The sequence below is a fragment of the Hypomesus transpacificus genome, chromosome 12 (assembly GCF_021917145.1).
Source record: "Hypomesus transpacificus isolate Combined female chromosome 12, fHypTra1, whole genome shotgun sequence".
Taxonomy (NCBI): Eukaryota; Metazoa; Chordata; class Actinopteri; order Osmeriformes; family Osmeridae; genus Hypomesus; species Hypomesus transpacificus.
Genome location: NC_061071.1, coordinates 4,231,022 through 4,249,183, shown reverse-complemented (window position 1 = coordinate 4,249,183; position 18,162 = coordinate 4,231,022). Strand labels below are relative to the sequence as shown.

The following is an 18,162-nucleotide window of genomic DNA, read 5'->3' as shown; positions in this document are numbered from 1 at the left end:
TACAGAATGGATTACAAGGGAAGTGGCACCCGAAAAAGAAAAAAACTAAACAACAAAAATAAATTATATTTATATTATTCAATCAATTGAATAATATTACATATATAAGGGGAAGTTCAGTTCAATTATTGTTCGTTGACATTGGGGGATGATTTCAAGACTATTTTCATGGATAACAAAACTGTGCCATGCATAGTATTCATATGCCACCTAACTTTATGGTTGGGCGACAACACCGGTAATTTTCATTCAGCATTGCAATGCCCTAACGGAAGTGCAGGGGGCAGTATCGCTTACACTGTTGCACCAAGGCATAGACCAGGGCTCTACAGTGCGACCATTTCACTCGCCTTTGCGCCTACAAATATGTATGTGCGAACTTGAAAAATAATTTACGAGCACAGTGCGCGAGTGACGGGCTGTTGTCAATAAACGGAACCACAGCGCGATGAAGTGAAGCACCATTGATTTCACATGGAAAGCAAGTGACGGAGTCGCGACTCCACGATGTGAACATAGCATAATGACGCGCGAGCGACGATTCACAACCAATGGGCCAGAGCCATTTAAAAAGAAAGTTACAACACTCTTTGATATCGCCGACACATGATCACTTTGTTCAATTAGCTCGCAAAAAACCCCACTGCTGGCAACCTGTTTGGTTTTCAACGGGACAGACAGTAGCAGCATCTCGATTTACTGACATTTCCGGTATATTAACACATAATATCAATTGGTTACTGGTGTGTTGTATTATGTATAGTGTCTAATACTTTATTAACATTTATGTATTACATTAACTTATAACACTACGCAGGCAGCAGTATTGTCAAGCAGAGCTAGAAATAGCTATGCTAGCTACATACTGTAGCTCAATTTAAGACAAGGAAGGAGTTTGGTAAATAGAACAGAATATACAAGGCAACCAATTGCATTCAATAAAACATTTTATTATGCAATATGTCCAGTGAGAGGGTCGTTTGTTTTAAGTGAGTGGACCTGAAATTCCTGCTGAGCGTCGACACCTAGCTGGTGTCGACACCCCTTAATCTGCAATTTATTGTTACTAGCTCTAATCAGATGTGTATTTAGAATCTAACAAGCTATCTTACAATACACTTGAAGTAAAGCTTGCTATATAAAATTTGGGTGACCAGACGTCCTCTTTTACCCGGACATGTCCTCTTTTCGAGACCTAAAAAATGCGTCCGTTAAGGATTCCAAATTTGTCCGGGATTTTGCCTCGTCGGAAATAAGTGTCTTATGGGTCTTTCACAAACTATTACACCAGTCATGTTCAGTGTAACGAAGCAAGTTAGCTGGTAAATTGATCAAATTACTGCATTATTACTGCAACTATTTTCAAAATCAGCTAACTTGATTAACTTGATAACACTGAACATGAATGGGGTTGAATGTTTGGGACTATGTCTTTTTTTTTATATGGCTCTGGGTCTACCTAGCTTTGACTACCAAGCCTTTTAATCCGTGGCATGCTTATATAATGTCCCAGTATTTTAAGAAAATATTAACTATAACTATATACATGTTTCTTAAACTATTTATTCTAGTTCTATCAGAGTGAAAGTTGCTAGTGGTCTGGCATTAACTGTTAAATCAGTGGCGTTGTTAGACATAAAACTGTACTGGGGCACAGTCCCTTATTCATATCCCTTCTTCCAAGCTTGTTGCACACAATGCACTATTAGGCTATAGAAACTTCCCTCGCTTAACCCACTATATAACAGTTCAGGGACGCAAGTTTGATATCAGCTTTGGAAGGGACATCTATAGTTAATGCAAGCTTTGTGTTTTCGGTTTGTTAAAACTCAAACTTTAGATTTTACTGGGGTACAGCAGATTTATACTGGGCACATGCCCCTGTAAAAAAGTTTAAACGACGCCCCTGTGTTAAGTTATGTTTAATAAACAAATACAATTTAAAAAAACACTGTGCGGAGCACACAAATACATTTAGGGGCACAGTGTTTTTTTAAATTGTATTTGTACTCCTTGGTGAAAACATTACCGTAGAGCCCTGTAGACGTACATACACCAAGGCAAAGAAGAATAGCTTTTTTATGGAATCATGGTGGAACAGAGTGTGGGAGAGCCGAAACAAGTTAGACCGAGAGCTTCAAAAGTCTGGGAATATTTTACCAGCAAACCAAATTAAAAAAGTACAATGCAACATCTGCTAAATGGAATAAGCATTTCATTCCAGCACCACGGCAATGCATGAACATTTGAAACGGAGGCATCCTGGAGCCATCACGGTCCGTGTACCTTGTGGCCATTGGTTTTTCTATTTTGCAACCCGTGTTGACAAACGCAATATAGGGCCGTAATATCGTTTTGTCATTTTAGTAACTCAAACACACATTTAAGTATTACGGCTTGTTTTTGGTTGTTTCGTTTTTTTTGGAATAATGAAATAACCATATAACACAAATGGTATAACGAGCCATTAATCGTTGTTTTGATTATTCCATATTCTTTATGCTAATATCTGCAAAAGATGAAAAATAGGCTCGTAATATCCATTTGTCCATTTCGGATGTCAGAACCACATGATGAGGAAATGCTTGGATTCCGTTGTTTTGTTTCATTTTGGAATTACAGAATAACCATATAACACAAACGGTATTACGAGCCATTTACTCGTTTGTTTGATTATTCCATGTCCTTTATGCTGGTTACTGCAAAAAATGATAAATAACCTCGTAATATCGTTTTGTTCATTTTGGATGTCAGAACCAGATTATGGGGAGAGGCTTGGTTTCCGTTGTTTTGTTTCATTTTGGAATTATGGAATAACCATATAACACAAACGGTATAACGAGCCATTTACTCGTTTGTCTGATCGGCCGTATTATGCATAGTGACACTGGTGAAAGAGAGAGGGGGGAGAGATGTGCAACGATTGGGGGTGCTATTACTTCCAAACACCAGAGGGCAGCAATGACTCGCTTTTTAAAATTTGTATCTGTGATCTGAAGCGAGGCCTACAGTAGCCTATAGGCCTCTAGCCTATAGTATACTATCTTGACGACATAGCAGCAGGTTCCTAAGGAGATAACACCCACACCAAGCTGGATGCTCATGTTGACCGAGTGTGCTAGTTGCTACTTTGTTTATAAATCTTAGATGAACCCGAAATTCTTTAATATATATCAGAAACATTACAAGAAGGGGGTCACACCCGTGCAAGAAACCCTCCCCAATCCTCCCTTCCCCCACCTAAATTACCACTTTCAGGTCTGTTTTAGCCTACGTTTTAATGAAGTGCATTGAGGCAATCATAGTGAGCAAGTTGAGGTTATGTGGGCTACCTTTGCAATTAACAGTTGACACACAACTGACAGATGCACTGTTGTGGACATTAAAGTGCTAATCATATTCTATGTCCAAATTCCACTTCCTCAAAGTCCAAAAACAGCATGAAGCAACAAGGAGCGAGTTTCCAGATTGATTTCCTTAGTCTTTGTTACACCTTTTACATCCAACAAATTAAACCCCTGAACTTTTAAAACAGATCTATTGGCCTACTACAATTGTACATTTTTGGGGACTTTCCATACCAGTACCGTGTACCCAGTTCCTCTATTCTGTCCTACTACAAACTGGTGTTTTCCAACACCAGTTACAGTCAGCCTGGGTTATAGCCCTTCACCACTGCATGATACCATTCATTCTTCACAGATCACACCCATCAAGTCAAAGTGAATAGTAACTGGCCCAACTCCATGTCCGAGCCCATGGTATCCTATATACTACAACAGCATAATAACATTCTTGAAATTCAATTATGGCTTTAGATTTTTGTGTGCCACCCCAAGATTGTCAATGTATATCTGGCCACTCCTATATACAATTTTCGGGCTGGGGGCACCACTGTATTTGCCTGGGAATGCCTGCAATGCTGGGAAGAAAATACGACAACAATAATGTTTAATGTAACAGGCCCCTCTAACAGTACAACTGGCCCCAGCTTGGCCCGCATGGTGTAGAACCTCCCATAGCTGCTTTGCAAATCAAGACAAGAGCCTTTTCATAAGGCCCAGTGGCAGACTCTGAATAATATGGACCTGTTGTTCAGTCTAAGTAGGCCTACTTGGTCGGAACTAACTTGTGTACACACTTATATTCAAAGTATAAACAAACAACAAGAAAAAGTGTATGTGGACACAGCCGCACTTCGAATTGCATTCATTCTTATGTTCATAGGGGGTCTCAAACTAGCATAACTAACTTTTTCATATATACGAATATATGATCAAATGTATATATATATGTGTAGAAAATATATATAAATGTGCATTTATATATGCACATTTTTGTATATAGGAGTCGTCACTGGTATTAACTATTACATAAAATACCCCAGACTATCTTGTATCATTTGTGTTATCATAGAAATGGTAATCCAACTCTTAAATGATCTTGCCTGGAAACCCAACAACGTTATTAGAGATAGCTACTTATGAGCTGTTTGAGGGTAATGATCACTGAATTATAGCACAACCACAAGAGAGAGAGAGAGAGAGAGAGATAGAGAGAAAGAGAGAGAAAGAGAGAGAGAGAGAGAGAGAGAGAGAGAGAGAGAGAGAGAGAGAGAGAGAGAGAGAGAGAGAGCGCATAACTTTTTAGTTTTTCAGCAAACGGAAAATCATGCCTACACTGAGGCTAACAGATCTCGCGAGATCCTGCATCCCGCCCTTCAGGTATTTAAAAGAAAGCGCTAATTCATGCCGGTTCTAACAGACATGGCTCTTCTTCCTCACACTGATTTGATTTCGCAGATGCGACAAGAAAAGTTTAGCTATGCTAATATTGCTAACAATATCACAGCACAGTTGGGTGTGGAAAGAGGTGTTTCTGCCCGCAGTGTCAGAAGGTTTTGTGCCGAAAATTGCCCGAAACGGAATGCTTTGACCACGCAGCAATTACAGGTGGAAGTGGCCAGCGCTATAAATGAGGTACGTGCAGTACAGTAGTCTAGATGGGAAAATAATATAGCCTACATGGCTATCAAATTCTAAAGTCAGGGGCAGATCGAGACTTCACGTCTGTTTTAGGTAGCACTGTAAAGTATGCTTTGTGGACGCCACTGATCAGGTGTCATCCTGTCTTCATTAGGTCTAGAAATTCTCTAAATTCAGTTATCAAAATTTGCGGGATTAAACGGGATTAGAGGGAACGTGTTGTTATCTCTAGTAGTAAGAATAGGCCTACATCAGAACAAATCTGATGGTGGAATAGCAACATGAAGAGAGTGGTTACTGGTTTGTAACAACATTTCCTGAAACCCACCCTACCGAAGTGCCATCATAGGGGACGAATTGTGTCACAAATATCGGCTTTATTACCTCTACCCTCTTGTCTAGGCCCAGTGCAGCCCGCTGTAGACCTATAGGCTCCAGTGTGGCTTCACTGCAGGAAATTGGGCCTGGATAAAGCAATGGTATACAGTATGAGGCCGATATAATTCTATCGAAATTTCTATCGGCAATATCTTTCAAGCTTTACATAATTGGTCCAAATAGTAATTTCACTCTTTTCAATCCTTTTGAAAACCCACATAGGCTACATCTTCCTGTTATCTTTGGGGTCAATTTGACCCCATGGACGAAAGATGTTAGTACATTTGAGGATAACAGGAGGGTTGAGCAATTTTTAGATTCTTTATAGTTTTATTTCTAAGTTTGAAGAATACATTTTAATTAATTTGTTTATAGTCTGCAGTAGCCTATGGGAAATAATTTACCTTTGACCATCCTCTGTTTAGGCAGGACCAACTTATGGCTGCTAGATGCTTACAGGGTACCTTGCCTCTAAAGGAGTACATGCTGCAGAGCGTCGTGTTGGCAGTATACTGAAAAATATTTGCCAACCATACCATGCAGAGCGATGCCATGTAAGTTACTACCACTGTTTTCAACTGTTTCCCTAGTTTCTTTCTGTTAATAAATCAGTCCTTACATAAATATAAGATATCATGACTTCATCAGTTTATGTGTGTTGTTAAGAATATAATGAGAGTCAACAATATATCTGCTTTTGTATGTGTCCTTTAAGGGAGCTCGTAACTTGAATCCCTCACCCTACTATGCTAAGTATATGGGCCATAAGCTCCATATTGACCAAAATGAGAAACTGGTCATGTTTGGTGTGACACACGTGTTGGCCATTGATGGATTCAGCAGCATGATTGTGGCACATTCCACTATGCCAGTGAAGAACAACGTCATAATATATGACAACGTTTTCAGGTAGGCCTTTGTTTTGCTGGCTTAGTATTAGTCCTGGTCCCGGATTCCTGACGATTTTCAAAAGAGCATCTTTACGAGCATCTTCATTTGGGTCTTACCCTACATGCTCCCTACATCAAACAAGTGCTGAAACTGGCTCATTCAGGAATTAAGCACAGCATGAATTGAATGTCTTTATGTTTGCCTACATAGTACAAAGATACAGCTTTTAGAAATTACATTACTGCCCCATTGGTATACTTTAGGGAAACACCTCTGATAACCAATATGGAAGTTGGGTGCAGTGTAATGTTCATACTTTAAATACATTTTTTGTGGTGTAATTATACATTTTATAAATATTTGATTTTGGATTATGACTGTGTGGATACATTTCAGGTCTGCTGTAATGAAATATGGGATGTGGGACCAGGTCAGAGTCGATCACGGAAAGGAATTTTATCTGACCTTGTTCATGCAAGAAATGTTACAAGAACACAGACATGATCGAGAGGCGGCTCCTTATTGTCAAACCCAATCCACAAGAGTAAGAACTGCAGACATTTTCTTTTATATGTTTTAATATGTAATAGTTTTGGACATTTGCAGCTTATTGAAACTGTAATACACCACAGAGTTTACACCATGCATGTCCAGCCATATACTATTTGCATGCGTGTGAATTTATGGTGGCATGACTGTTGTATTTCTAGCAAAGTGTTGTCATTGTCATTTATCCAGAACCATACAGTTGAAAGAATGTGGCCAGAGGTGAATAACAGGGTGAACTACCCACTGAAGACTGCTCTGGTGGGGATGACAAATGCAGAGACATTGGACATGGAGGACAGCATATCCAAATACTGCGTGTCAAAAGTCACTTGCCAACTAGCACATATTGGTATCATAAGGATGGTTGCATCATGGAATGCACACAGGATTCCAGGTAAGGAGAAGGACGCACAGTATTTTCATACACAACAAAAAATGACATTATTTTTGTCACAGTGGATGCCTCAGAAAAATGCTAGTGCAATTTTCTCTCTATTCGGAGGAATATTTTAATTCAGCTTTTTTACTTCACAATTTTCCTTGAAATGTTACCCTCTCTACTTTATTTTGCGTTTCATTTCCGAGTATTGTCTGAAAGTATACCATATCTTGGTAGATACTAGGTACTACTAGAAATGTGTTATCTTTGTAATTGTGTTTAATTGCAGGAAAGGGGATACCAAGCGTACTATCCAGAGGTGGTTGCCAAGCTATCGCTCCAGTCAACCAGCTACTCGATGCCTCTGCAGCGGCTGACCTCTACCAGCAGCACCTAGGATCACTGACCCGGGAGTCTACCTTTGGTGCTGATCCTTTCCCATCTGCAGACGTGAGGTCAAGAGCTGAAATGGATTTCAATGATCAGTTCCCAGATATGGAAGCACTTTTTGAAGCAACTGTACACCGGAACTACAGGCATTTTCAAGAAGCTGTTATGTATCTGATTGATGTAACTAAGAGATATGTTGAACACTAATGAACCTTTACTGGTGCTTTAAAATGGCATCATGTTGTTCACTCAGTTGTATGTCCAACATGTGATTACACGTGTAATACACCTCTATTGACTGAGTCATGTGAGTCTTGAAATAAAAAAGTGTTAAAGTAACATTTTGTTGTTCTAACCTGGATCATAAAATGTATTCTTCAGAGAAAATGGTATCCTATCACTGATGGTATTCTTTTCAACTATAGAATAGGCCTACTCTGCTTATTGTTGTGATATGTCTGGACTGTTGGGGCCTGGATGGAGCTGGACCTAGTTAACTGAAGCTTGTAAATTATAAAACGTTTGCCTAAAATGTGGTCTCAAAACTGAATGTCCCGGACTGTTGGCAAAAGGTGATGAATTAAGTTTATCAGTCCAATTAAAGACAGAGAGAGAGGTATGATAGGAGAGAGGGAGAGAGAAAGAACTGTGGGTCGCAAAGAAAATAGGTCGATTGCGGCCATCGCATTTGACTTCTGGATCGTGTGGGACGAGACGATACTAAGCGGGACGTGAGCGGAAGCCAGAAGTGGAGCCCCGCGGAGCCGTAGAAGAACGATTTTTTTGCTGTAAGTATTTCACAAAGCATTTGTAGTGTGCACACTTGCCTAATGCTCTCAGTCTCCTGAGAAAATCTCCTGAAAACTGGTTTTAATGCTGGCATACTAAACATTTGGTGTTACTTTGTAGATATTACAATAGATTTGGCCATGAAAGCAATGCTGTTGGACTTTAAAAGCAGTGTATATGGTTTGGCAGGGGCATATTTTGAGTTTGGATATTGGGCTGGTTTTTGGGCTGGTTTTATTGTCCATTGGGCTGGTTTTGGTCTGGTTTTGATTGGGCTGGTTTTGTCACACAGACCTGGCAACCCCGCCGTCAGCTTTGAACATTGAACATCCTTGAATTGACGGCAGTCTAAAATTCTGAAAAGATGGAGCAATACACTGTACGAAAAGGCTCAAAAACTGTGACCTTGAGGGAGGAAGACATGACATCACTCAAAATTGGCCGTATATTTCAGGTAGGACTATATGTCTGTAGAAAGTAACCATGTTTTTGATTTATTTGTGTAATGTGTTATTTCGGACAGGCTGTTGAACCAGGCTTGTGGACAGATACCTTTGATTAAACTAGCCTTTGCTTGGTTAAAACGTTTTAACCCAATGGTAGTCTTTTGGGCCTATTTATCAGTTAACTTATAGGCCTAATGGCTTTATACTAATGAAAACAACTTTGTATTCGGAAATCAGAGTCTTTCTTAAAAGCGGCTCCGCGTGGTGGAGTCGGCATTATAAAGGTGCAGCAAGGATGTCCTACAGTTGTAATTCACGTGGACTAAGTTCCAGCACATGAAATGCAGCAAGGATGTCCTACACGTGTAATTCACGTGGAGGTGCACTGCTTTCAGACATGTTGAATTTCAAACTATAGCCTACATTTAGATTATTTTTGGAGCCATGTAGGCTACAAGATTCACCGCTAACCACAGGCACAAATATAAGTATTTAAACTGAGTCCTCAAGTTTTATCAAAAGCTTAGAGTGAGATCACATGCGTTAGGGGAGGAACCCCCACTCCCCTGTTTACTGTTAAACACAGGGGGAAACAATAGCCTACGTGCTGGCGGCAGGAAACTTCACTCCGTGTGCCGGCGCCTCGTCCATTAATGTAGGCCTGCACAACAGTAGGAAGACAACTTGGTTGGCGTTGCCTTGTTAGAAATACATGCGTGTGAACTGGTTGAATTGCGTGTTTCTTAAGGTCAATGCGTGAGACTTGAGAACAGAATTTTAAGATAAAACTGGTTAACAGCGTTTGCATATAGCCAATCAGACTCGGCTCCAGGACGAATTAAATGGGGGGGGGGGCATTTTTTTTCACAAGGGGGGCACGCATTTACAAAGCATGTATGAGAGTCAAAATAAGAGCAGACCTACATATTCTGCAGGAAAGTGTAGCCATCTTGATATTGAATATATAGCCAATGCCAGTATTTCTTATTTATCTTTAAACAAAATTATTTTTTGAGGGGGCACAGCATTCCATATTGGGGGGCAATGCCCCCTCTTGGAGCTGACCCTGCTGTCAATCCTGGTGTAAGTCTGAGAAAGTGTAGTTTCACTGTTCTTGAAGGCTTCTTGTGGAGCTGATTGTTGTGCAAAAGTTGACACCTACCAGGGACATTTGTGAATCTAGTTACCCAATTTGTGAGATATAATTCTGTCTGATGTGCTAGTAAGTTAGTATTAATAAGAATCTGGCAAAGTTCATCACAAAAGTGCATTTTCAGAGTGTGTCAAAGTAATCAATGAATCAATGACCCATTCCATACAAATGTAACTTCCCTCAACCTCTAAATGTATTAACTCTTGAAATCCATTAGGTGGCCGTTGACACTGTCTACTTGACAGACGGTCAAAATGTGGCCCTTTTCCCAGGGGAGAACGGATACTTCAGCTCCGTGGATCTAGTACCACATGGGCAGTATGAGGTTAACGGTGAAGCACCACGTCCACCGACCACCACAGCTCCCACCGAGCGCCCACGTTTTTCATTCCTCCAGCCTAGCACGTCATCAACCCACGGAATGACAGCTCCTGGAATCCCTCCCATACCAACTGCATCAAGGCATGCTGGGAGGCCATATTCAAGGTGTGCATATGTAGCCGGTGTGAATCGGTGAAACTCACTCCTAAAGCATGTAACAGGCCACCCGCGTCATTGAATAGCTAGCTTTTCTTTGGCGTAGCTGGTAGTGGTGGCGCTTGGGAAGTCAGAGAATACGTGTTCGATCCTCGGTGAAGGATGGAAACGGTCCGGAAAACTCTGAAGGAACTTGCAAGACCACGTCTGTTACATACTCGTCACACATAGTCGTGTGTGTGGATAGGATGCGTTCCATTATGTGTGTGCCGTTGTTTCCAAAAGCATATTACTACAGCTATGTGTATATGAACATACTGGCATACCTATATGCCTGTCAGTTACAAAGTTTGGGACACAGTCCTGGTTTGACAGTTTGAATCCCCCCCACCCCCTTCATTTATGTGTTTCAGAACAATATACAAGGCTGAAATAGTTGATGGCAAACTCCAGCCAATTAACATGTTGGTTGTGCGGTTTGGAGAGACTGAAGCAACCGTTTCAGCCATTGCTGAAAAAGTGAAGGAGGCCCTTGGGTCTGATGAGGAATTTGTCCTCACAGACATCAAGGGCACCCAAATTGTGGATTCAGAGGGAACAACAGGTAATAATCCAAATGTATTTGAGAGGTGAGACTACAGAGACAAGATGTGAAGATAGCTTATTACCAGGCTATACAAGGCTGATCAGCGGATGATCAGCCTATACCTTTTGAGTTGGGAAGGGGAATACACAAAGCTTTCCATTTACTACTACACAAGCAGTATGTTGAAATAATACAGCTTGTAAAGCAAAAATAACATATAATATACCATATTAATGACATAGAACACTGTAATTATAATGGTAATATTTTTCACAAAAGAAGTCACAGCATCCTTTGCCTGCACTGGAAATCACACATTTTTGGCCTTGCATGTCCACAATTAAATATGTCTGAAAGAGAAAAAATATTTAAATGTTATGTTTACTGTAACACTTTTAGGGTCAGCATACTGGAGACAGAACTCAAGGAAGGTCTGGGCTGTGTCCTTGTCTACACTAACCAACTTGAACCAGGGAAAGAGGAGGCGTTCAAGGTTGTAGACATACAAAGTTTAAGCTTATCACTTTCAGTGGAGTTCTTCAATAAATCAATGTATCAAGTAATGTTATTTAGGACAATGTGTTCATTGGCTTATAGGTGGAGTATAAAAGTACTCTAACACGTTTGAATATTAACAATGTTGCAAAGCTTGTTGAGAATCCTTTTATTTTATATAATCATAGCACTTATTATCTTATGTAATTTCTATTCAGTAGCTGCAGAGAGGACAGCCTGGATGGTATTCAGGAAAAAATTGAGGAGGTGATCTTGGCATCCCAGAACCTGGACTCTGTGCTGGTGGGCTTGCGTGAGACAACCAATCTGCTGGCAATTAATCAGCAGATGATGTCGATGAAGGAGGCTTTCAAGTGCCTTGTCTGCCAGGGTAGGCCTATGTTCATTTGTTTGATGGGCTAAATTACCGCTAAGGATTTGCACATTATGCAAAGTAGTACATTTTCTTGTTGTCGTATTTCCATAATCATATGTTTCAGACACAATGGCTGAACCCATGGTCTCCAGTTGCTGCAGCAGTTTGGTGGGGTGCAAGGACTGTGTGGAGCAGTGGTTAGCCACAGCAGACCAGTGCCTGAAATGTAGGGCTAACTGCCCTCCAGGCAGTATTATTCAGCTGCGTGGCCTATCTGGAGTATTGGAGAAGTTAAAAGATTTGTAAACTGTTTGATATTTTTTGCCTAGTAGTGCTTGTTTTTGTTTTCCCTTGTTTTTGTACTATTCATTAATTAAGTTTTTGTGCTCAGACAGAAAGGTTATATTTATCTGGCGAAAGTTTGTTTACGGGTTTGATTTTATTTGAATATGTAACTTTATTAATATATCTGATTTCTAATAACCCTAATGATCCATTGACATGGATTCAATTGGTTGCACTTTTCCAGTTGGGTTATTTTAAGCTGTCTTTTTCACAAATGTTTTATTTTGGTTTGAAGAAATGTATGTGAAATATTAGGAGGAAATTATAAAAAGTTACATAAAAGATTGGTTTAATAATTTTGATAAAATAAAAATGTTATACATTACATTTTGACAGATGCTTCTGTTAATAAAAAGCTTTTGATAGTTCTAATTTGTGTCAGCATACTCAGTGTATGATAAGCGCTGGTAACTGTTGAAATCCAATCAGGAGTCAACATTTGGCACTCATCCAAAATCATTCTGCTTGTTATGGTCTACATGAGGTGAGGATCAGTGTAACACCAAACTATGTGACCTGGTCCAGCTGTTGACCAGAGCAGTGACTGTTACATGGGAAGGAGGACAGATCACCCAACATACATTCAGCGTCATCTACAGCCACATAATTCTGTGTTATACCTGAAACTGTTTTTTGTTAGTTGATTTTGCGTTCCTCGGACAAACAAGACTTGGAATTTTGAGACCGGTTAAGACGACAACTGCGGAATAGGCCTATCACTACAACAGATTAAGGGAGGCACTCGAGACCATAGATATATATTTAAAGGCTAGATGTCTTATCTCGGAATCTAGAACGTCGCACATGGCGGCCATCTCTCTACTGTCAACTCGCTCTCCCATAACATTGTGTTGGTGCTACATATACTTTTTAAATGATCATAACTTGCTCAATTTTCAATCGATTTTTAAACTGTTCCGTTTGTTATCACGTCAGAGATATCGTTATGCCACTGCATTAATTATTTTTGTAATGATAATTTTGGACAGCATGCATGGTTGCCTGTCGTAGCGTAGCACATTTATATTTTCATATCAATATATTTGGGGGGACATTTTGACCAGATTTGAATATTATGATTACGGCCTTGATATCATTATTATTATTATCGTTTTAAATTTATATCGTGGGTGGTTGAAAATAGTTCACATGATTTGTGATCATTTGATTAAAGGCATGTGCGTCTAGTTCATTGAAAAATATCCCAGTTTCAGTTTAACTTCTGTAAAAACAATAGAAAATAATAATACAAATATGTAAGAGTTGTCTTTTTTCATTTTGCATCCATGAGGGTCGGACTCGGCCTATGGTGTTTCCACTGAGTCTGTTGCTTAAAATGCACTTAGGCTACCGATCTACGACTGATCAGGAGCTCTCGTTAATCTACAACCATTTCTAAGAGCCTCTTTAGCTAAGACGTTTTCGGGAAACGCAGCCCAGAAACTTTGCAGCGCACCTCTCTCGTTGCTGTCCTCGAGTTTTATAGGCCCTACCACCCAACTAACCAATCGGCATTTAGTAAAAAAGTATTATTTTAAACAATACATTTTTATGATTGGCAGAACAGTAGGCTAATAGAAAAATACAGTGGGGGAAAAAAATAAACATAAAAGCAAAGTAGTAACTAGAACACTCGGTCAACATGCATCCAGCTTGGTGTGTGTGTTTTCTCCTTAGGAACCTGCTGCTATGTCGTCAAGATAGTAGGCTACTGCAGGCCTCGCCACAGATCACAGGTTTAAAAAAAAAAAGCGAGTCGTTACTGCCCTCTGGTGTTCGATAGTAATAACACCCCCAATCATTACGTCTCTCCCCCTCTCTCTCTCTTTCACTTGTGCCAGTATGCATAATACGGCCGATCAAACAAATGAGTAAATGGCTCGTTATACCATTTCTGTTATATGGATATTCCGTAATTCCAAAATGAAACAAAACAACGGAAACCAAGCCTTTCCCCCTAATCTGGTTCTGACATCCAAAATGGACAAATGGATATTACGAGCCTATTTTTCATCTTTTGCAGATATTAGCATAAAGAATATGGAATAATCAAAACAACGATTAATGGCTCGTTATACCATTTGTGTTATATGGTTATTTCATTATTCCAAAAAAAACGAAACAACCAAAAACAATCCGTAATACTTAAGTGTGTGTTTGAGTTACTAAAATGACAAAACGATATTACGGCCCTATTTAGCGTTTGTCAACACGGGTTGCAAAATAGAAAAACCAATGGCCACAAGGTACACGGACCCATCACGTTTTCTCCTGCTAATAGTTAAGTTTAAGTGTCCAAGTTAAAATTAACGTTAGCCTTGTTAACTTATCGTAAGATTTACGCTTACATGTTGGAAAACAGAACGTCTAATGGAGGATGCTTGCTAACGCTATTTCAGTTATTTTACGTGCAATGTAGTTACAGAGCTGCCAACTCTCACAGTTTCGCCGTGTGACACGCATTTCACCCATTTCTCACGCTCTCACGCCACACCTTGTATATCTCACGCTGAAAAGGCAACGCCAAACAAGTAGCCAAACTAACGTTGTAAACATTAACGGACGACGCGCAGGTTAACCGAGTGAAGCAACATTGACGCGCAAACAGCCGTGCATGGCCGCGGGAACTAAGGGGGCTCGAGGGTGCTGTAGCACCCCCTGACAGCACGAGAATTTAAAATTATATGACTTAAAAATCCACCACCGTGGCACAGCTCCGCAGTAGCGGACTGGCATTCGGGAGCACCGGGAAAAGAATAACTATGGAAACCAGGGTAAGAAACGTAGGGTGGGGCTGAAAAATTAAGAGACAAAGAAATCACCTTCACTAGATAAGGTTTTACCAATTGAAAAACGGTTGTTTATTTTACATGAAGCTCAACTATTTTGCGCTCAAATAAAGGCCAACATTTTTTCGAGCGCTATGCGCGCTCGCTTTAAGGATTTAATTCCCTAACTTGCATCCCATTGAACACAGACTATGCTTGCATTAGCAGGGCAGTTGTGGTGGCGTATATGGGGGCCAGTTCTGGTGGGCCGGTCTGGATCAAAGTCCAGGGCCAATTTTTACTCCCAGTTCCTCCCTGCCGCCCCGCAACATTAAGCCCCCGCCAGCACCCCCCTGTAAATATGTTCCCGCGGCTATGCAGCCGTGTAAACTCGCCTTTGGGGGGAGTGAAGCTCACAAAAGCTCGCCCGGGGGGGGCTACCAAATCTCACGCCAAGGTTTTTGGAAAAGTTGGCAGCCCTGTAGTTAATCAGTGAATTATCAGAACGTCTCATGGAGGATGCTTGCTAACGCAACTTCAGTTATGTTACGTGCAATGTAGTTAATCAGTGAATTATCAGAGTAGCCTTTCTTTTCGTTCGTTCTGAATAGTTAACCTCTTCCGCTTAGCATTCGTCAAACTAAATATTGTGGAAAAATAATAATTGAATATCAACACAATTATGAGAGATCTACTTTAGCATTATACAAAAATATGATACTATAGCCTACATTGATTAAAACCTTGTTTGCACTTCACTTTTAAAAGCATTTTTGCTCTTTAATTTGTATTACTATTTTGAATATTTATAATGATGTTTACATGTTTACTAGTGCTGTCAGTTAAACGCGTTATTAATGGCGTTAACGCAAACCCAAATTAGTACATTTTTTTATCGCGCGATTAACGCTCTTTTTGACCCAGCAAACTTTGTCGTTTTTTTCACATTCTGTTGCAACAACCACTGACGTTAGAAAAACTACAATACTGCACCGGATCTAGCTACACCGGAAACAAAACCACAGGCATGCCACACACTTGTTTGGGCTTGCGAGCCGGCTAAGAGTAGTAGCAGAGCCCGTTTCTGGATATTAGACATTCTCTGGTAGTAGGCTAACGTTATGTTTGAGTTGATTGCCAGCGCCAGACGCCGAAATGGATGCCAATAAGATTCTAAATGGAAAGTTTACTTTTAAAAGGTTGCCAAATGGTTCCATTGACAAGACCAAAGTGATCAGTGTGTTCTGTCGTTGTGAACTGAGCTATCATCGCAGAACGTCGTGGAGTCTAAAATACAATTTTGATGGCCAAGCACACAGCTGAAAAAAAAACATTTGCACGAAGCAATCCGAACCACTTTTCCATGTTGATAAGAGCATTAAAATTTAAAAAAATAATGGATGAAAAAGAAATCAAGGGACATTTAGAATAGATAAAAATGTGCGATTAATTGCAATTAATCGCGAGTTAACCATGACACTAATGCGATTTATCGCGATTAAATATTTTACTCGTTTGAAAGCTCTAATGTTTACACAACTTGTAACTCAAATACATTTGAATTTAAATTTCAACATTTTGTCATTCTTTTCTTTTTTTTGGGGGGGGGGGGAAATAATCGTTAGATTAGTTGATTAATCGAAGAAAAAAAAAATAGTCGATAGATTAGTCGATTACCAAAATAGTCGTTAGTTGCAGCCCTACTGCCCACCAAATTACAGCTTTATACTTTGAGATTTTAGTATGTATACACTCTCAAACCGTATGTGTAGCATCTGCCTTCCGCAGCATCAAACTGACATTCCGCAGCATCAAACTGACATTTCTCCATTGAAAGTGATTGGATGGACGATAATGGGACCCCTGGCTAACTCCTAAAATCAGGAAAGTAACATTTCTAGGCATATCTTGATTGGATTTCAAAACCGGAATGTAATAATATAGGTTTGTATCTACATATTAAAGTACAATGCTGTGACATGTCGTTATAATACAAATTAAAAAATTGATCTTGGAAACATTTCTAACGAGCGTCGAGAGCTAGGTGGACAATAATGGGACCCCTTACGCTAAGTGCTCCCCTTTTTAATCGTAGTTTGGTCCTTCATCCCGCCGGATAGCCTGAATACATTTTCGTCGAACTCCCCCATCAACAGGCAAGGAATGAAACGACAGATATGGCTGTTTTGGGGAATAACAAGAACAGCCCGGTACTAGTACACTACAATAACTCTTGCTCGTTGCTTGCGCCATTTGTTTACCGCTGTTGCCCTGGACAGAGGAAGATTTCCACGACGATTGCGTATTTCCGGTAACAAATGCGGAAGTTGTGTAAATTGTCTCATTGGCTGTTTATCAATGCGAAGAACGCCAACGCAAGTACAGTCTTTTGAAGAATGTTCTTTCCATAGAGTTAATATGTCTTCCAAGATGGCGTCCCCATTCATTTCTATGAAAAGTGCTCAGTGGCGCAGTGAGGCAAGCGAGAGCACGAGACTGGACGCGGCCATCTTTCCACTTCCGTGTCTTCCGGTCTAGCTTTAAACAGTGGCTCTTTTTTTCCCTAGCTCCGAGACCTCGTGCACGCTTGCAACAGCTGTACACGTCATACTTTGCGACAACCAGTCACGAGCATAGATTTATATGGTTACAAGCGTGTGAGCTAAGGCATTGCAGTTGCAGAATCTATGGGCAGAATGGGGTACAAGTCCGATAAGAATCAGACACATGATGCAAACTTAACGGAAATGTATTCTGTCACTGTATAGTATTCCTTTCACTTGTTTTTTAGAAATAGGCTATAGGAATAAATATAGGGCTATTCTAGATGGAACTAGATGTAACATATGTAGCTTTTTTCCTTCGTGATATGAGTATGATTTCCAACGCATTGTATCGGGTGAAATAAACTGTTAACATGAACAGCTCCGTCGTTGTTCTCACTAGGCAAAGAAAGCTTAATAGTTATTTTGGTAACCGAAATCTTCCAAAATGCAGACTTACCATAGATTACTGTCAACTTTATATTCAAACGAAATGCCACGAAATTCACACTGCCTTCAATTTAACATCAGTGTAGAAATATGGCCTGTGTTTTATATGTTCATCCTACAAAACCAAACGCCTATTAATGGATATAACGTGATATAACAAGA

General features: G+C 40.1%; 1 protein-coding gene across 1 annotated transcript; it reads left to right on the top strand.

Moving 5' to 3' along the window:
- Window positions 1-3,661: 3,661 nt before the first annotated feature.
- On the top strand, window positions 3,662-7,866 carry LOC124474670. Its single transcript, XM_047031035.1, has 6 exons — window positions 3,662-4,979; window positions 5,789-5,917; window positions 6,079-6,272; window positions 6,651-6,798; window positions 6,993-7,197; window positions 7,472-7,866. Exons 2-6 carry the CDS (start codon window positions 5,813-5,815, stop codon window positions 7,777-7,779), a joined length of 960 nt encoding a protein of 319 aa, XP_046886991.1. The 5' UTR covers window positions 3,662-4,979; window positions 5,789-5,812; the 3' UTR covers window positions 7,780-7,866.
- Window positions 7,867-18,162: the final 10,296 nt, after the last annotated feature.

Bases quoted from the DNA above. Each gene is read 5' to 3' on its own strand.
- LOC124474670 (XM_047031035.1), top strand. From the start codon at position 5,813: ATGCTTACAGGGTACCTTGCCTCTAAAGGAGTACATGCTGCAGAGCGT. The intron at 6,799-6,992 runs GTAAGAACTGCA...TCATTTATCCAG, and splicing joins GTCAAACCCAATCCACAAGA to AACCATACAGTTGAAAGAAT. The intron at 7,198-7,471 runs GTAAGGAGAAGG...GTTTAATTGCAG, and splicing joins GAATGCACACAGGATTCCAG to GAAAGGGGATACCAAGCGTA.